At 44.2% G+C, this 13,518-nt stretch overlaps 1 protein-coding gene across 3 annotated transcripts in view; it reads left to right on the forward strand.

Moving 5' to 3' along the window:
* Positions 1–13,518, forward strand: part of CSMD2 (CUB and Sushi multiple domains 2) — a 672,138-nt gene that overhangs the window by 564,830 nt on the left and 93,790 nt on the right. For all 3 annotated transcript variants that reach the window (XM_049694749.1, XM_049694771.1, XM_049694802.1), the window contains 4 exons: positions 1,796–1,973; positions 2,993–3,138; positions 10,559–10,639; positions 11,140–11,253. In XM_049694749.1, coding sequence (XP_049550706.1) covers positions 1,796–1,973; positions 2,993–3,138; positions 10,559–10,639; positions 11,140–11,253 — 519 coding nt within the window. The remainder of the gene's footprint in view (positions 1–1,795; positions 1,974–2,992; positions 3,139–10,558; positions 10,640–11,139; positions 11,254–13,518) is intronic.

Raw genomic sequence — 13,518 nt, forward strand, 5'->3', positions numbered from 1 at the left:
AGCCTTCAATTTGGGCAGGCTCCCTCTCCCTTATCCGACCTAGTCACCAAGTCTTGCTAATTCTACATCCTAATTGCCCTTCAAATGCATCCACTTCTCGCTGTGTGCTGCCTCCACCTTAATCCAGGCCACTTAGATGAGGCTCGTCACTGGGCGCCCAGCCTTCAGTCTGTGTTCCTCAATCCACCTTTCACAGTGTAGTGAGGGTGAGCCTTTGAAACCATTCATGTACTCCAGACACTGCCCTGCTCAGAAGCTAGTAAGGCGTCCCCATCTCCCTTGGGGTAACGTCCAACCCCCTTGGGGTAGCACACGGTGTGCCTCAGGGCCTGGTCCCCACTTACCTCCCCCTGTTCTCCACTCTCTCAGACTTTACGCTCCAGCTCAGCTGAAATACTTTCCATTTCACCATGTGCCGTCCTCTCTGGCCCCTGGTTCTGAGCACATGCTGGTCCCTCCTTACAGAACATTGCTCTTCTCTCCTGCCTTACCTGTTTGGCCCTTGTCATCCCTCAGGTCTGAGTCTAAATGTGAATTCTGCCAGGACTCCCTCACCCCCTCACAGGACCAGATGAGGCCCCCCCCCCAAATGTTCTGTGGCATTCCATGTTGATGGCGTGCTCCACCCTGGGCTGGAGATGCCGGTACACTTAGCTGTGTCCCAGGGCACTCACAGTCCCCTGGGACACACTCACAGATCAGAATCACGTGCCGTGGTATCCTTGCTGTCCTTTGCCTCCCCTGGTCATGCCTGGCACCGGATGGAGGTTCAGTACACGGAGGAGGGATGGCATGCCCATGTGCACCAGCTTCAGGGTGCATTCACATTCGCAGGAACCCTGGCCGCCGCTTGGAGGCATTGGGACTCTTTCTTCTCAGCCTGGTCCGGCCCCATCCATATCTCTGTGTGATGACCCATGCCAACCAATACACTTATTATTCTGGACCGGGGTTTTTTTTGTTTTGGGGGGGTTTTTTTGCCCAGAACCTCTTTTTATTTTCCTCCATGGTGATTAAATCCAAATACCATGGAGACTTCCAGGACTCTTTATACCCCTGCCTAAAGCCTAGATCAGAGTGCGTCTAAGTGTAAGTTTGCTCTGGGGAGACAGAAGGATAGGGAGGGAGGATCATATCTATGTAGCAGATGCCCCCTCCGTGAGCTAGCGCTGGCTGAGCATTTTACACGGAGCAGCTCATCTGATTGCCACCACGATCCTATGAGGAGCGAAGTCTTAGTCCCATTTTCTAGGTGAAGAAAGAGAGGCTACCCTTATCTAGTCAATTAATGGTTTAGCCATAATTTGAACCCAACCATAGCCTCACCACAAGAATCCACCACTCTTAAGTCAAGACCAAAAGTCCGACTCCAAGAATCTCAGAATAAAAAGAGAAAGAAAGAGATACTATCATAATTTCTTACCTCTTCCCAGCAACAGTACTGAAGCCCTGACTCTAGTATTCCTAGCAAAGGAGAGGGGGTAGCTTTGGTGTGTCCTTCCTTCTGGACAGGTCTCTTCCACAAGAAAGAGAAAGAGGGGGGCCAGGGGCTGAGACAGGCCCACAGAGGACCTGCACTGAAGATGGAGGGCCACTAGAGCTGTGGTGTGTTGGGAACAGCAGGGAACGCCAGGCCTGGCCCTCCCTCAGCCCCATCTCCTCTCCCCATCCCGCCCAGCCTCATGGAGCAGGATGGTTCGTGCTGGGGGCTGGGACTGCATCAGGAAGTCATCTGAATTCTCAGGGGGGAGGTGATCTCCAGCACTCATCTGTGTTTGTATCCTCTCCCTGGCAGTGCCCTGTGGCGGGAACGTCACCTCTTTCAATGGCACTGTGTACTCCCCGGGCTTTCCCAGTCCCTACTCCAGCTCCCAGGACTGTGTCTGGCTGATCACCGTACCCATTGGTCACGGCATCCGCCTCAACATCAGCCTGCTACAGACGGAGCCCTCTGGAGACTTCATCACCGTCTGGTAGGACCAGCTGCCATGTCAGCAGCCGATGAGAAAAGGGCACTAACTGGGCTGTAAACTGGGTCACCCATCTATTTGTCCAGAATACCACGAGCAGAATGGTTTTAAATGGCTGTCAGCCTCTTGGGTCTCAAATAAACATAGTGGAATGAGGACTCAGCTTCAATTAGCCTTTTTGACTCCTTGGAGGGAAAGGAATGGCAAGACAGTGGTTCCCAACCTGGAGTCCTGCTGGGGGTCAAAGTACTAACGGGTGTGGGAATGGGAAAGGGCATAGATAGGCTGACTTTTCTCAGTATTTCCAGAGCCCAAACCAAAATTCTACATTTACCTAAGATAAGCTACCTGAACTAGTGAAAGAGCTTTGGAGTGGAATTTTGTGAAATCCCACTGGTCACGTCATGCTGAGCCAGTGCTGACCACAGAACTGTCCACAGTGAGAGAAATAGTCCATATCTGTGAGGTCCAATATGGCAGCCACTCTACATGTAGCCATTGAGCACTTGAATGTGACTAGAGTGACTGAGGAGCTGATTTTTAAACTTTATTAAAGTTTAAATAACTTAAAAGTAAATAGTCCCATGTAGGCTAGCGGTTACCAAACTGGACAGCTCAGCTCTGAGTTATGTAGTTAGTATATCTTGAGTAATTTTAAAATGGGAATGTGAATTATTAGTTGATAAGTGCAGTTTCCTAGACAGCTTTTTTTCCAAACCACTGAATCTTTGGACAAAGATATAATTTAAAAATTTCTTTGTTTGGAGGTTCTGGGAATCGGCAGAAGATAGTGGGATTTCTTCTCAAAATTTCCAGGGCTGGATAACTGTCACCTGACTGCCCTGGATTGATTTCTCATTTAGTTTCCAGACAATAGCTAAGAACAAATGGGAGGGACTGGATAAGGTTCCAGGGAAGGCAACACAGGGATGTCTCTTTGCTCACTGAAGGCCTCTGACACACCAGGTGGAACAGGTAGGCATGGTGACCCGTGACATGCAGGACCTTCTTTCCTGTTGCAGGGATGGGCCGCAGCAGACAGCCCCACAGCTCGGAACCTTCAGCCACAGCTTGGCCAAGAAGACAATGCACAGCTCATCCAACCAGGTCCTGCTCAAGTTCCACCGTGATGCAGCTGCGGGTGGGATCTTCGCCATAGCTTTCTCCGGTCAGTATGGAAGCCTGTGGGGGAAGGGGGAGAGGGGGTGCAGACTCTCAAGTGCTGGGCTTGACTCCTGGCTCCCGCATTTGCCAGCTGTGGGGCTTGGAAGAGTAACATAGCTTCTCTGCCTTGGTCTCCTCAGGGTTATGAGAATTCATTGTGTAGGGTATGTGAGAGCTCCCAGCACCGGAGCTCTCTTCCTTCCCCTCCACACTAGTAGGGAGGAGAGGCCCGTGACGCTGATCCTTGGCACCAAGTTCAAGTTCAGAGGCAGCAGAGTGAGGCTTCTTTCTTATCCGTCGTTCACACCAGCTCCCTGGCTGGGTTATCCCTTTACCTGTGCCCCACCCTGCCCCTCAGCACATTCTAGAGGGTTGTCCACTCCAAAGGAATCCAGGGCCTCTGTCGACTCCACAGGAACTACCGTGCCCAGACAAAATCAGGGAGAATTCAAATAGAGGAGCATGATCAATTCAGGGTGCATCTGTCCTTATCGACAGCCTACTTTCTTCTAAAAGTCCAGGGTTATGGACCCAGGTATTTCCTCATTTTTGTTCTAGTGGACACAGCATAGAAAAACTTATAAAAAGTTCTCTGTGGGCTTGTGCCCAGCCGTGAAATAACCTCCCTTGTTTACAGTTTGCAGAACATTGCATCTATTTGGACTGGAAATCAGGAAGGCTTGACTTTATTCCTGGCTCCACCTCAAGTCAATGTCTGACCTTGTGTAGGTCTCTCCCCAGCTTGAGAGCTCAGTTTCTTCACCTGCGGAATGAGGGGCTTGGAGTTTGTGACCTCTAAGAATTCTGTGAGGTAGTGAAGCAGCTATTATTACCCCCGATTTACAAATGAGGGCCAAGGAAGGCAGGAGAGCCTGCCCAAAATTGCATGGCTATAATTGGGAGGAGAACCCAGTCCTTGTAGCTCTGCACTGACTGCTCCAGTGGGACCGCAGGGTGTTTCTGCCTCACACGTGCATTTATAGAAACATGAACGCATTCAGCCTTAAGTCCTTGGGAGAGTTAGTGATATGGAGACAGAAAGCCAGAAACAACATTGTTGAGAGCATCGGCGGCTCCAGCCGCTGTCCCCAAGGAGCTTGGGCCCAGGTGAGCATGATATGGAGATGAGAAACCCACCATCTCAATCTGCCTTGGTACCCACACCCCTCTTGTCGGGCACACCCCATTAATGGGACCCAGGTCTTGAAGGCTATGTCATTCTGACTCCATGTGACTTGCCCATAGAGTGATAGAGTGTGGACTCCAGAGTCACACAGACTTGGGTTCAAATCTCTGCCACATATTAGCTGTGTGACTGTGGGTCTGTCGTTTACCTTTCTGAGCCTCGATTTCATTATCCACAAAATGGGAATCATATCAGTACCTAACCTCACAGAGTTAAATGAAATCATGCATGGGAATGCCTAGCTCTAGGCACAGAGTATAAAAGGTACTCAATAAATGGCAGTGTTAATAATCATCATGATCATGATCACCATTATTATTATATTTAGATATTAACAGGATCCATATGAAATCACCTCAGTCCTAGGCCAGATCTCTGGTCCCTGCTCTTCAGCATTCACCTGCGCCAGGACCAGGTGAAGGAGGCCCAGCCCTGCCCTGGGGCAGCCTTGTTCCCGAGTTCTCCTGAGTAAGTCTGCCCAGGAGAGCGCTTGCTTCTGTGTGTGGCCGCTGTGCCCCTGATGCCCTCAGATGAGACATGAGACCCTTAGGTGCTTGCTCAGACCATGGTCCAAGGCCTCATTGACCAGAGAGCAGACATGGGCCTGGGCGAGAGGATCTACTGCTAGGCCCAGGCCAACGGGCTCGGGTGGGACAGGCTCTTTGCAAGGGGCCGAGTGAGCATGAAGGCCCCTTCCACCAACTCATAGGGCTTTTGATAAATTGTGGAATATAGCAATGTGTAAAAATTGTGGATAACATACATGTGCCGTTTAAAGAAGAATAAGATGAACACCCATCGCTGAGCCTAAGAAAAGGAACACCAGTGCCTTTGAAGCCCCTGTGCACCGCCTCCAGCACGTTCCCCCTGCCCGACCCCCAGAGTTAACCACGGTCCTGAATTTTCTGTTGACCATTCATTGCTTTACATTATAATTTTACTCCATAGGTGTATGTCTCCAAAAATATATACTGTTTCATTTCACATGTTAGTTCTGTTATGTGGATAGAATTGTTCAATAAGTGTTCTTCTGTGACCTGCTTTTTCCACTCATAATTCAGCTTTTGAAATTCATGCAGATGCATGTGACTAGATTTAGTTCATTTTTCAATGCCGTCTAGTATTCCATTGCGTGAAAATAGTGATTTATCTAGTCTACTCTTAATAGGCATTCAAGTTATTTTATTTCAAACAATCTGAGCATTGTTGTACATTCCTTCTTGTGGACAAGAGTTTCTCTAGGGTACATGCCTGTGTGGAATTGTGAGGTTGTGAGTATTCACATATTCAGTTTTACTAGGTAATGCCAAACTGATCGCACGAAGTAGTTATAACAGTTTACACTCTTCCTAGCAACAGAGGTAGAGCTTCTGTCGCACTACATCCTTGCAAACGCTGGGCTTTATTGGATTTTTAAATTTTTGCCAACCTGGTGGATAGCATTTCACTTTTATGATGAAGATGAGGATTAGCATCCTTTCATATCTTCATTATCTATTCATTATCTATTCATTATCATTAAAGAATAAGTATGTTTTATTGCTTCCTGCTCTGTGAAATGCCTGCTCCCCATACAGCTTTCTTCCCCCAAGAAGAGATAACAAACAAGTAAGTAGACAAATAAAATCTTTGCAGCTTGTAATATGTGCTATGAAAGAAACAAGTAAGATAGCAAATGAAAAGGCAGAGGATCTACTTCATGTAGAATAATTGGGGAAAATGTGTCTTAAGAGTTGGTATTTGAGACTAAAACTGAAGAAAAAGAAGGAGGCCGACTTGCAAAGAGCAGGGATTGGGAATGGGATGGGGGAAAGAATGTCTGCCTTTTTAGAGCCAAACATTAGCCCTAGATAAATTTCCTTTCATATGAGAACCAAGAAGAAGAAAAATACCTTAAGGAGACTTACGGCAATATTCTACAGTATTTTTTTTTTAGTGATAAAATAGGATTAGAATTGCAGAGAAAAATGCCCTTGGAAACTTATAGTTTAGGAAATAGAAGGAAATTTTGGGAAGCATCTGCTTCCAGCATGAGAGTCTAGGTAACATGGACTCCAAATAAGAGCTATCTGGCTGAGAGATTAATAAAAGGGGAAATCATACCCCACCTGATAGGATGCAGTGAGAAGGACCCAGCATCACTTCTGTAATCGTCCCATCAAAGATGTACAACCTGAATCTAATCATGAGGAATCAGACAAACCTAAATTGAGGGTAATGTATGTAATACAGTGTTACATACTAGAAATTAACTGCATATAATTTTCAACAGTGTAAAAGTCAGGAAGGTCAAGGAAAGACTTTAGAACTGTTGCAGACTAAAGGAGACAGACTAAACATGACAATGAAATGCAACATATGGTTCTGAACTGCATGCGTTTGCTATTAAAGACTTTATTGAGACAAGTGGTAAAACTTGGATGACTTAAGCAAATGAGCCCTGCCCACTAGTTAGCATGTTAACACATAATGGAGTCAAAGCTGTATCAGTGCCTCACCCCCCAGGGGAACAAGGGAGATGGAGACAAAAGGAAACAGGAGTCCTGAATGGCCCCCTGCCCTAGAGTTCTGCAGCAATAACATGGTAGATGCAGTGTGTGTTTGGGGGTGGGGAGGGGAGGGGAGTTATCTGTAAAATATCAAAAGTCATACACCAAAATGCTAGCAATGGCTGTGCCCAGGTGGTGGGACTTGGGGAATTTTTGTTTTATTGCTTTTCATTACTCCACCAGCTTTCTGCATTGAGCAGAAATTTGTAATTTTTTAAAAGTTAATTTTAAAAATGTAATGGGAAATCACCCGATCACACTAATAACCACAAACTATAAAGTGTCCTCACGGTGTTTAGGTGGAGATTTCTTTTATTGAGTTTTTTTCTGGGAAAGTTAACTGTGTCCTAGAAGGTTCTAGAAGGTATGTTTTAAAGGTAAGCACGAGGCTGAGAATGCAAGGAATCAAATTTTTTTAAGCTCTATAAAGGAAAACATTGAGAATTGGCTAAATAAACATTTAAAGGAAAACATTATTTAAATATATACCCTATATTTATATACCTTATTTAAATATATACCCTAAGAATTTACATAAACATTTAATGCTTAAACATTTAATTGGCTAAAAAAACATTTAAAGGAAAACATTGAGAATTGGCTAAATAAACATTTAATGCTTGTACAAGTCAAAAGAGTGTCATAAATAGATGGGAGCAAATGATAAATTGGGAAATAATAGGCAAAGATCAATCTTAAATATATTGTACATAGAGTTTTTCAAATTTATAGGAAAAATAGAGGCAAAGGACATGAATAGAGTTAAAAAGAAAAATGTGGGAGGGAGGGAGACGCAAGAGGGAAGAGATATGGGAGCATATGTATATGTATAACTGATTCACTTTGTTATAAAGCAGAAACTAACACACCATCGTAAAGCAATTATACTCCAATAAAGATGTTAAAAAAAAAAAGAAAAGAAAAATGCAGAGTCTAGTAACATATGAAAAAAATATTTAGCCTAACTTGTTGTCAAATGCCAATAAATAAAAGAAGTGGTACTCTGCTTGCTGTCTATCAAGTTGACAAAGATTTAAATTGATGACTATTTCCCCCAATGGCTCTAAGTTCTGTGAGGCAAGGACTGTGTCTCTTTACTCTTGCATCATCCACACCTAACACAGTACCTGACCCAGGGCAAACCCCCAATAGATAATCATTAAAAGGATCAGATGAAAGAAGAATGAAAGCACCCAGGGTTGGAGAAACTGTCGTTCTGTGGGCAGTATCTGTTGGAGCAATTTTCCTGGAAAGAAAAATGGAAATATGTATCAAACACAGGCCTGGTCCTCCCTGATTTATGTTAAATCAAGATTAAACCTGTCTGGTTCCCCCAAGAGGGCTTCATAAAGCTCTCTGTCACTCAATATGACGTGTTTCAGTGGACACATCTGTAGAAAAAATTAAAGTTAAATCCTCAAAACATAATATGACATTTTAAATAAAACTACATGCAGGAGGAGTCTTAAGTTACATTCCAGATACGATTGGTAAAATGTCAGAATGCCACATGAACATTTGGAACAGGTGTTTCAGGTGCCACTGGCTCTGAGGTTATCCCAGAGTGGTGATGTTCACTGTGAAGCATCCACCACCCAGCGCTGTCCCAAACACGTTCTCGCCGTGCCTCTCGTATTTAGCCTTTGTTTCTGCCTAAGGTTTCTGTCTCAAGCTGAAAAGTCTGCAGTGTTCATGGTGCAATATGCAATGCACAGAACTGCTGTTTTGTTACAAATGTACTAATCATTGGGTGATCATGAAGTGATGCTCTAAGTATTTACCTTCTAGCATAGTGGTTTGTTGCATATGTATAGGTATTTTGTAGTTTTCAGTACTTTTTGGGTCTTGGGTTATGCATTATAATTTTTTCCCATTTAAAGTAATGGGAAGTAGGCTCCTAGTAGCATCTTGACACAGAATGTCTGATTTCCAGGAATGGATTATTGATGTTCAGTGAGAGATGCCTGTAGTTTAAAAAAGTCATACACTCGGGCTTCCGTGGTGGCGCAGTGGTTGAGAGTCCACCTGCCGATGCAGGGGACACGGGTTCATGCCCCGGTCCGGGAGGATCCCACGTACCGTGGAGCGGCTGGGCCCGTGAGCCATGGCCGCTGAGCCTGTGCGTCCGGAGCCTGTGCTCCGCAATGGGAGAGGCCACAACAGTGAGAGGCCCGCGTACCGCCAAAAAAAAAAAAAAAAAAAACTCATACGCTCTAATCATTCCTAGTTTTATAAAAAGAACTTCATAAAAGATGCATATATAGAAGGATGTTCATCACAGTTTCATTTTAAATTGCAAAACTTTGGAAATCTAAATGGTTAACAATAGAGTGTCTGTTAAATAAATTTTAGGGCTTCCCTGGTGGCGCAGTGGTTGAGAGTCCGCCTGCCGATGCGGGGGACGCAGGTTCGTGCCCCGGTCTGGGAAGATCCCACATGCTGCAGAGCGGCTGGGCCCGTGAGCCATGGCCGCTGAGCCTGCGCGTCCGGAGCCTGTGCTCCGCAACGGGAGAGGCCACAACAGTGAGAGGCCCGCGTACCGCAAAAAAAAAAAAAAAATTTTAGTAGATTATATGATTAAATCTATGAAGTCATTTCAATCATACTTTTGAAGGAATGTGATGACATGGGAAAATTCTTGCAATAGAATAGTAAGTGCACAAGGGCCAACACAAAGTATGTCACATGGTGCAAATTTTGTAAAAGAAATCTATGTGCAGAAAATATACACCCTAAGAATTTACAGTAAAGGGTTAACAGTGGTTATCTCTGAGAAGGCAATGGATGAGTTTAATCTTCCTCTTACTCTTCTCATAGAAAATCTCAGGTTTTCTTTAATGATAATGTGTTACATTTGTAAATTTAAAAAAAATGCTATTTCAAAAAACATAGCAAGGGTTGAAGTGACTTTGGAAATAATAACAGCAACAGCAGTGGCAACAGCAGCTAACACATCCAGCACTCAACCACCTACCAGATAATGAAAGAAAGCCAAGTTATGAGCCCACCCTGAACTTTGCCTCGGTAACACCCTCCCCACACAGGCCAGTCTCTGCCCAGAGGGATGGCTTCTGATTTAGAAAATCCACTGAAGCCAGAGTGTTTAACCAAAGGTCAGAAGAGAAACAAGCTGTCTTTGCTAGTCACCCACATAAGCCACACACAGCATTTAGATGCTGAGTAGTGGAAAGAATATGGGATTTGAGAGCAGCCAGACCTGGATTCAAATCCTGTCTGTGCCACTTACTTCCTGTGTGAACTTAGAGAGGTAACTGAAGCTTTCTGAATCTTAGCTTCCTCATAAGTAGAGTGGGAACATCTCTCAGGGGGATCAGCTATTGTGAGAATTCAAGGTGACAGCGTGTGAAAATGCTTGGCGTATAGTAGGTGTTCAGTAAATGCTTCTCTCCCCTCCCTTCAGCGCTAGGCACCATCACTGCCTTAGATCCTCTCCTTTATTGTTACTCTTGATATATGGTTCCTGGTTTTTGCATCAAAAGCAAATAAAAACAGATGGCAGCAGATAAGCAAAATAGTGCTTTGCTAATCTTGCCCTGTGTACAGATAAGTACTCATTAATATCTGCTGTGTGGATAGATGAGTGAGAACGTGAAGCACTGAACAAATGAATGACCACGTGCCCCAAGAATGATGCTCTTACACCAACTTGTCTGCTTTTGTCTTTTCAGCTTATCCGCTCACCAAATGCCCTCCTCCCACCATCCTCCCCAATGCTGAAGTCGTCACAGAGAATGAAGAATTCAACATAGGTTAGACCTCCCAAACCAGCAAGGATGGGGCTGGCAAGGAGGGGCCGGGGAGGGGTGGGGCCTGGCCCGTGGGGCTTATCTCTGCCTCCTGTCCTTGGAGAGAAACAATAGGCCCAGTGCAAGAGGGTTGATATTCTGTCAACTGAGTTTCGCCCAAAATACAATCACTTTTGTTTTTAGCCATACGTAGCCAGAGGAGCTAGGAAAGCAGTTTTCTTCCATGATTCAGGTCAGGATGTGTTGAGAAATAACTCCATGCAAGACACTATAAAAAGTTCCTAGAATGTGCAACACTGTTAGGCTCAGCAAGGCTGAGCTGTGAGAGGGGAGCCACAGTCATCTGGGTCACTTGACTGGAGTTGAGCTAGGAATTTAGTCTGAACAGAGCACAACCCGCCACTGATCGTCTTGCCTGGAAGTGGGTTCAAGCTACTAAGGGGCGCCAGTCAGCCCTGCCCAGACTTCTCCAGGGAATCCCCACACTGGTCTCTCCTTGACAGGTGACATCGTACGCTACAGGTGCCTCCCTGGCTTTACCTTAGTTGGGAATGAAATCCTGACCTGCAAACTTGGAACTTACCTGCAGTTTGAAGGGCCGCCCCCAATATGTGAAGGTAATCACACCGAGCCATGCCTTGGAGTTCCTCCAAAACATCTCCCCCATTTTCCTTCTCTCTATATATTCCCAGTCCCTGCCCATGAAGCAAGAAGTCACTTGGTAAATGTTTGAGTGAGTGAGTGAACAAGTGCTCTAGATGGGTTCTCTGCTCTGCTCCTAGGTCCGGGGCTGTGATTTGGCTGTAGTGGCCACATTTATTTCTGTCTCCCTTTTTTCTAACTGACTTTCCCTGGAAATGGCAGGAGGTTGTGGGACCTTGGTGGGAGTTGGGACTCACACACCAACCTTGCCTTACTGGCGTGCAGGTGCGTCCAAAACCCTATGTGCTGAACTAGGCAACCGAGAAACCACAGTTGTCTTCAATCCAGTGTGATGCCTTGATGAAAATGAATGTGCTTCACCAAGTTATCCCAACTAAGACCAAAACCAATTCTTTCCACTCACGAGGCATCTGACCTGGGGCAAGATACCTAACTGTGCTATGCCTCAGTTTTCTCATCTGTAAAATAAGGATAATGATATTACTTATGCCATGGGCTTGTTATGAGGAATTAAATGGGTCAGTAATGTAAAGCACTTTGGAAGACTATGCCTGGCACATAGTAACTGTTCAATGTGGGCTATTATTATTGTTATTAGTTTTACTACTGCTTCTAGTGCTGTTGCTACCAACAGATATTTAGTAGCCTATGGAGAAACAGGTCAGCTTCTCCTCCATCTCTAGGAAATCAAGAGTAGGGAGAATCTGCATTATGGATTATTGACGAGGAAGAGAGGGGCTACAAGCCCCAGAATTAGGCTGCTGATACACTGAGAAATACAGTATTTATTTCAGTTGAGCTGATCCACCCACATACCAAATGACCAGTCCCCAATAAAAGTGAACTTTCACCTTCCTCTGCTCCAGAATCTCCTTAATTTGCTCCAGCCCAAGTTTCTCATCATCTCTGGCTCCGTTTCTATGTCTACGTGGCTCCAGTCTTCCTGGCTTCACTCCCCATTCTCAGCCTTGTGCTTTCCTCTGGGACTTGGTGTCATACTTGGGCTTCCCAAGGTGTGACCCTTCATAGGCTTTTTTATAATAGCAGCTTGATCAGGATATAATTCATATACCATGCAACTCATCTGCTTGAAGTGTATACTTCAATGGTTTTTAGTATATTCAGAGTTTTGCAGCCATTATCACAATCAATTTTAAAACATTTTAATCACCCCCGAAAGAAATCCTGTAACCTTTAGCAGTCAGTTCCCATTTCTTTCCAGCCCGCTCAGTTCTAGGCAACCACCAAACGACCTTCTGTCGCTATGAATTTGCCTATCCTGGGTACTTCATATAAACAGAATCCTATGATGTGTGGTTTTTTGTGACTTCTTTCACATAGCACAATGTTTTATAGGTTCATTCATGTTGTAGCAGGTATCAGCACTTCATTCCTTTTTGTTGAAAATAATATTCCATTGTACCTATAGCACATTTTGTTTATCCACTTATCATTGATGGACACTTGAGTTGTTTCTACTTCTAGCTATTATGAATAATGCTGCTATGAGCATTCATGCACAAGTTATTGGATGAAACATATGTTTTCCTTTCTTTTAGGTATGTATCTAAGAGTGGAATTGCTGGGTCATATGGTAACTCTATATTTAAACTTTTGAGGAACTGCCAGAGTATTCTCCACAGCAGCTGAACCATTTTCTGTTCCCACCAGCAGTGTATAAGGGTTTCAATCTTTCCACATCCTCTCTGTTATTATTAACTGTCTTTTTAATTATAGCCATCCTAGTGTATATAATGGGTATCTCATTGTTGTTTTGATTTGTATCTTCCTGATGGCTAAGATGTTGAGCATTGTTTCATGTGCTTCTTGTTGATTTGCATGAAGAAATGTCTATTTGGATCCTTTGCCCATTTTTAAGTTATTTATCTGTTTAATTATTGAGTTGTAGGAGTTTTTTTATGTATATTCTAGATACAAGTCCTTTATCAGATGTGTGATTTTCAAAAATTTTTCGCATTTTATGGGTTGTCTTTTCACTTTCTTGATGGTGTTCTCAGAAGCACAAAAGTTTTTAATTTTGATGATGTCCAATTTATATATATATATTTTTGGTGCTTGTGCTTTTGGTGTCATAGCTGAGAAACTATTGCCTAATCCAAGGTCAAGAAGATTTACATCTATGTTTTCCTCTAAGAGTTTATAATTTTAGCTCTTACATTTAGGACTGTATCTATTTTGAGTTAATTTTTATATATAGT

The sequence above is a fragment of the Orcinus orca genome, chromosome 1 (genome assembly GCF_937001465.1).
Source record: "Orcinus orca chromosome 1, mOrcOrc1.1, whole genome shotgun sequence".
Classification (NCBI taxonomy): Eukaryota; Metazoa; Chordata; class Mammalia; order Artiodactyla; family Delphinidae; genus Orcinus; species Orcinus orca.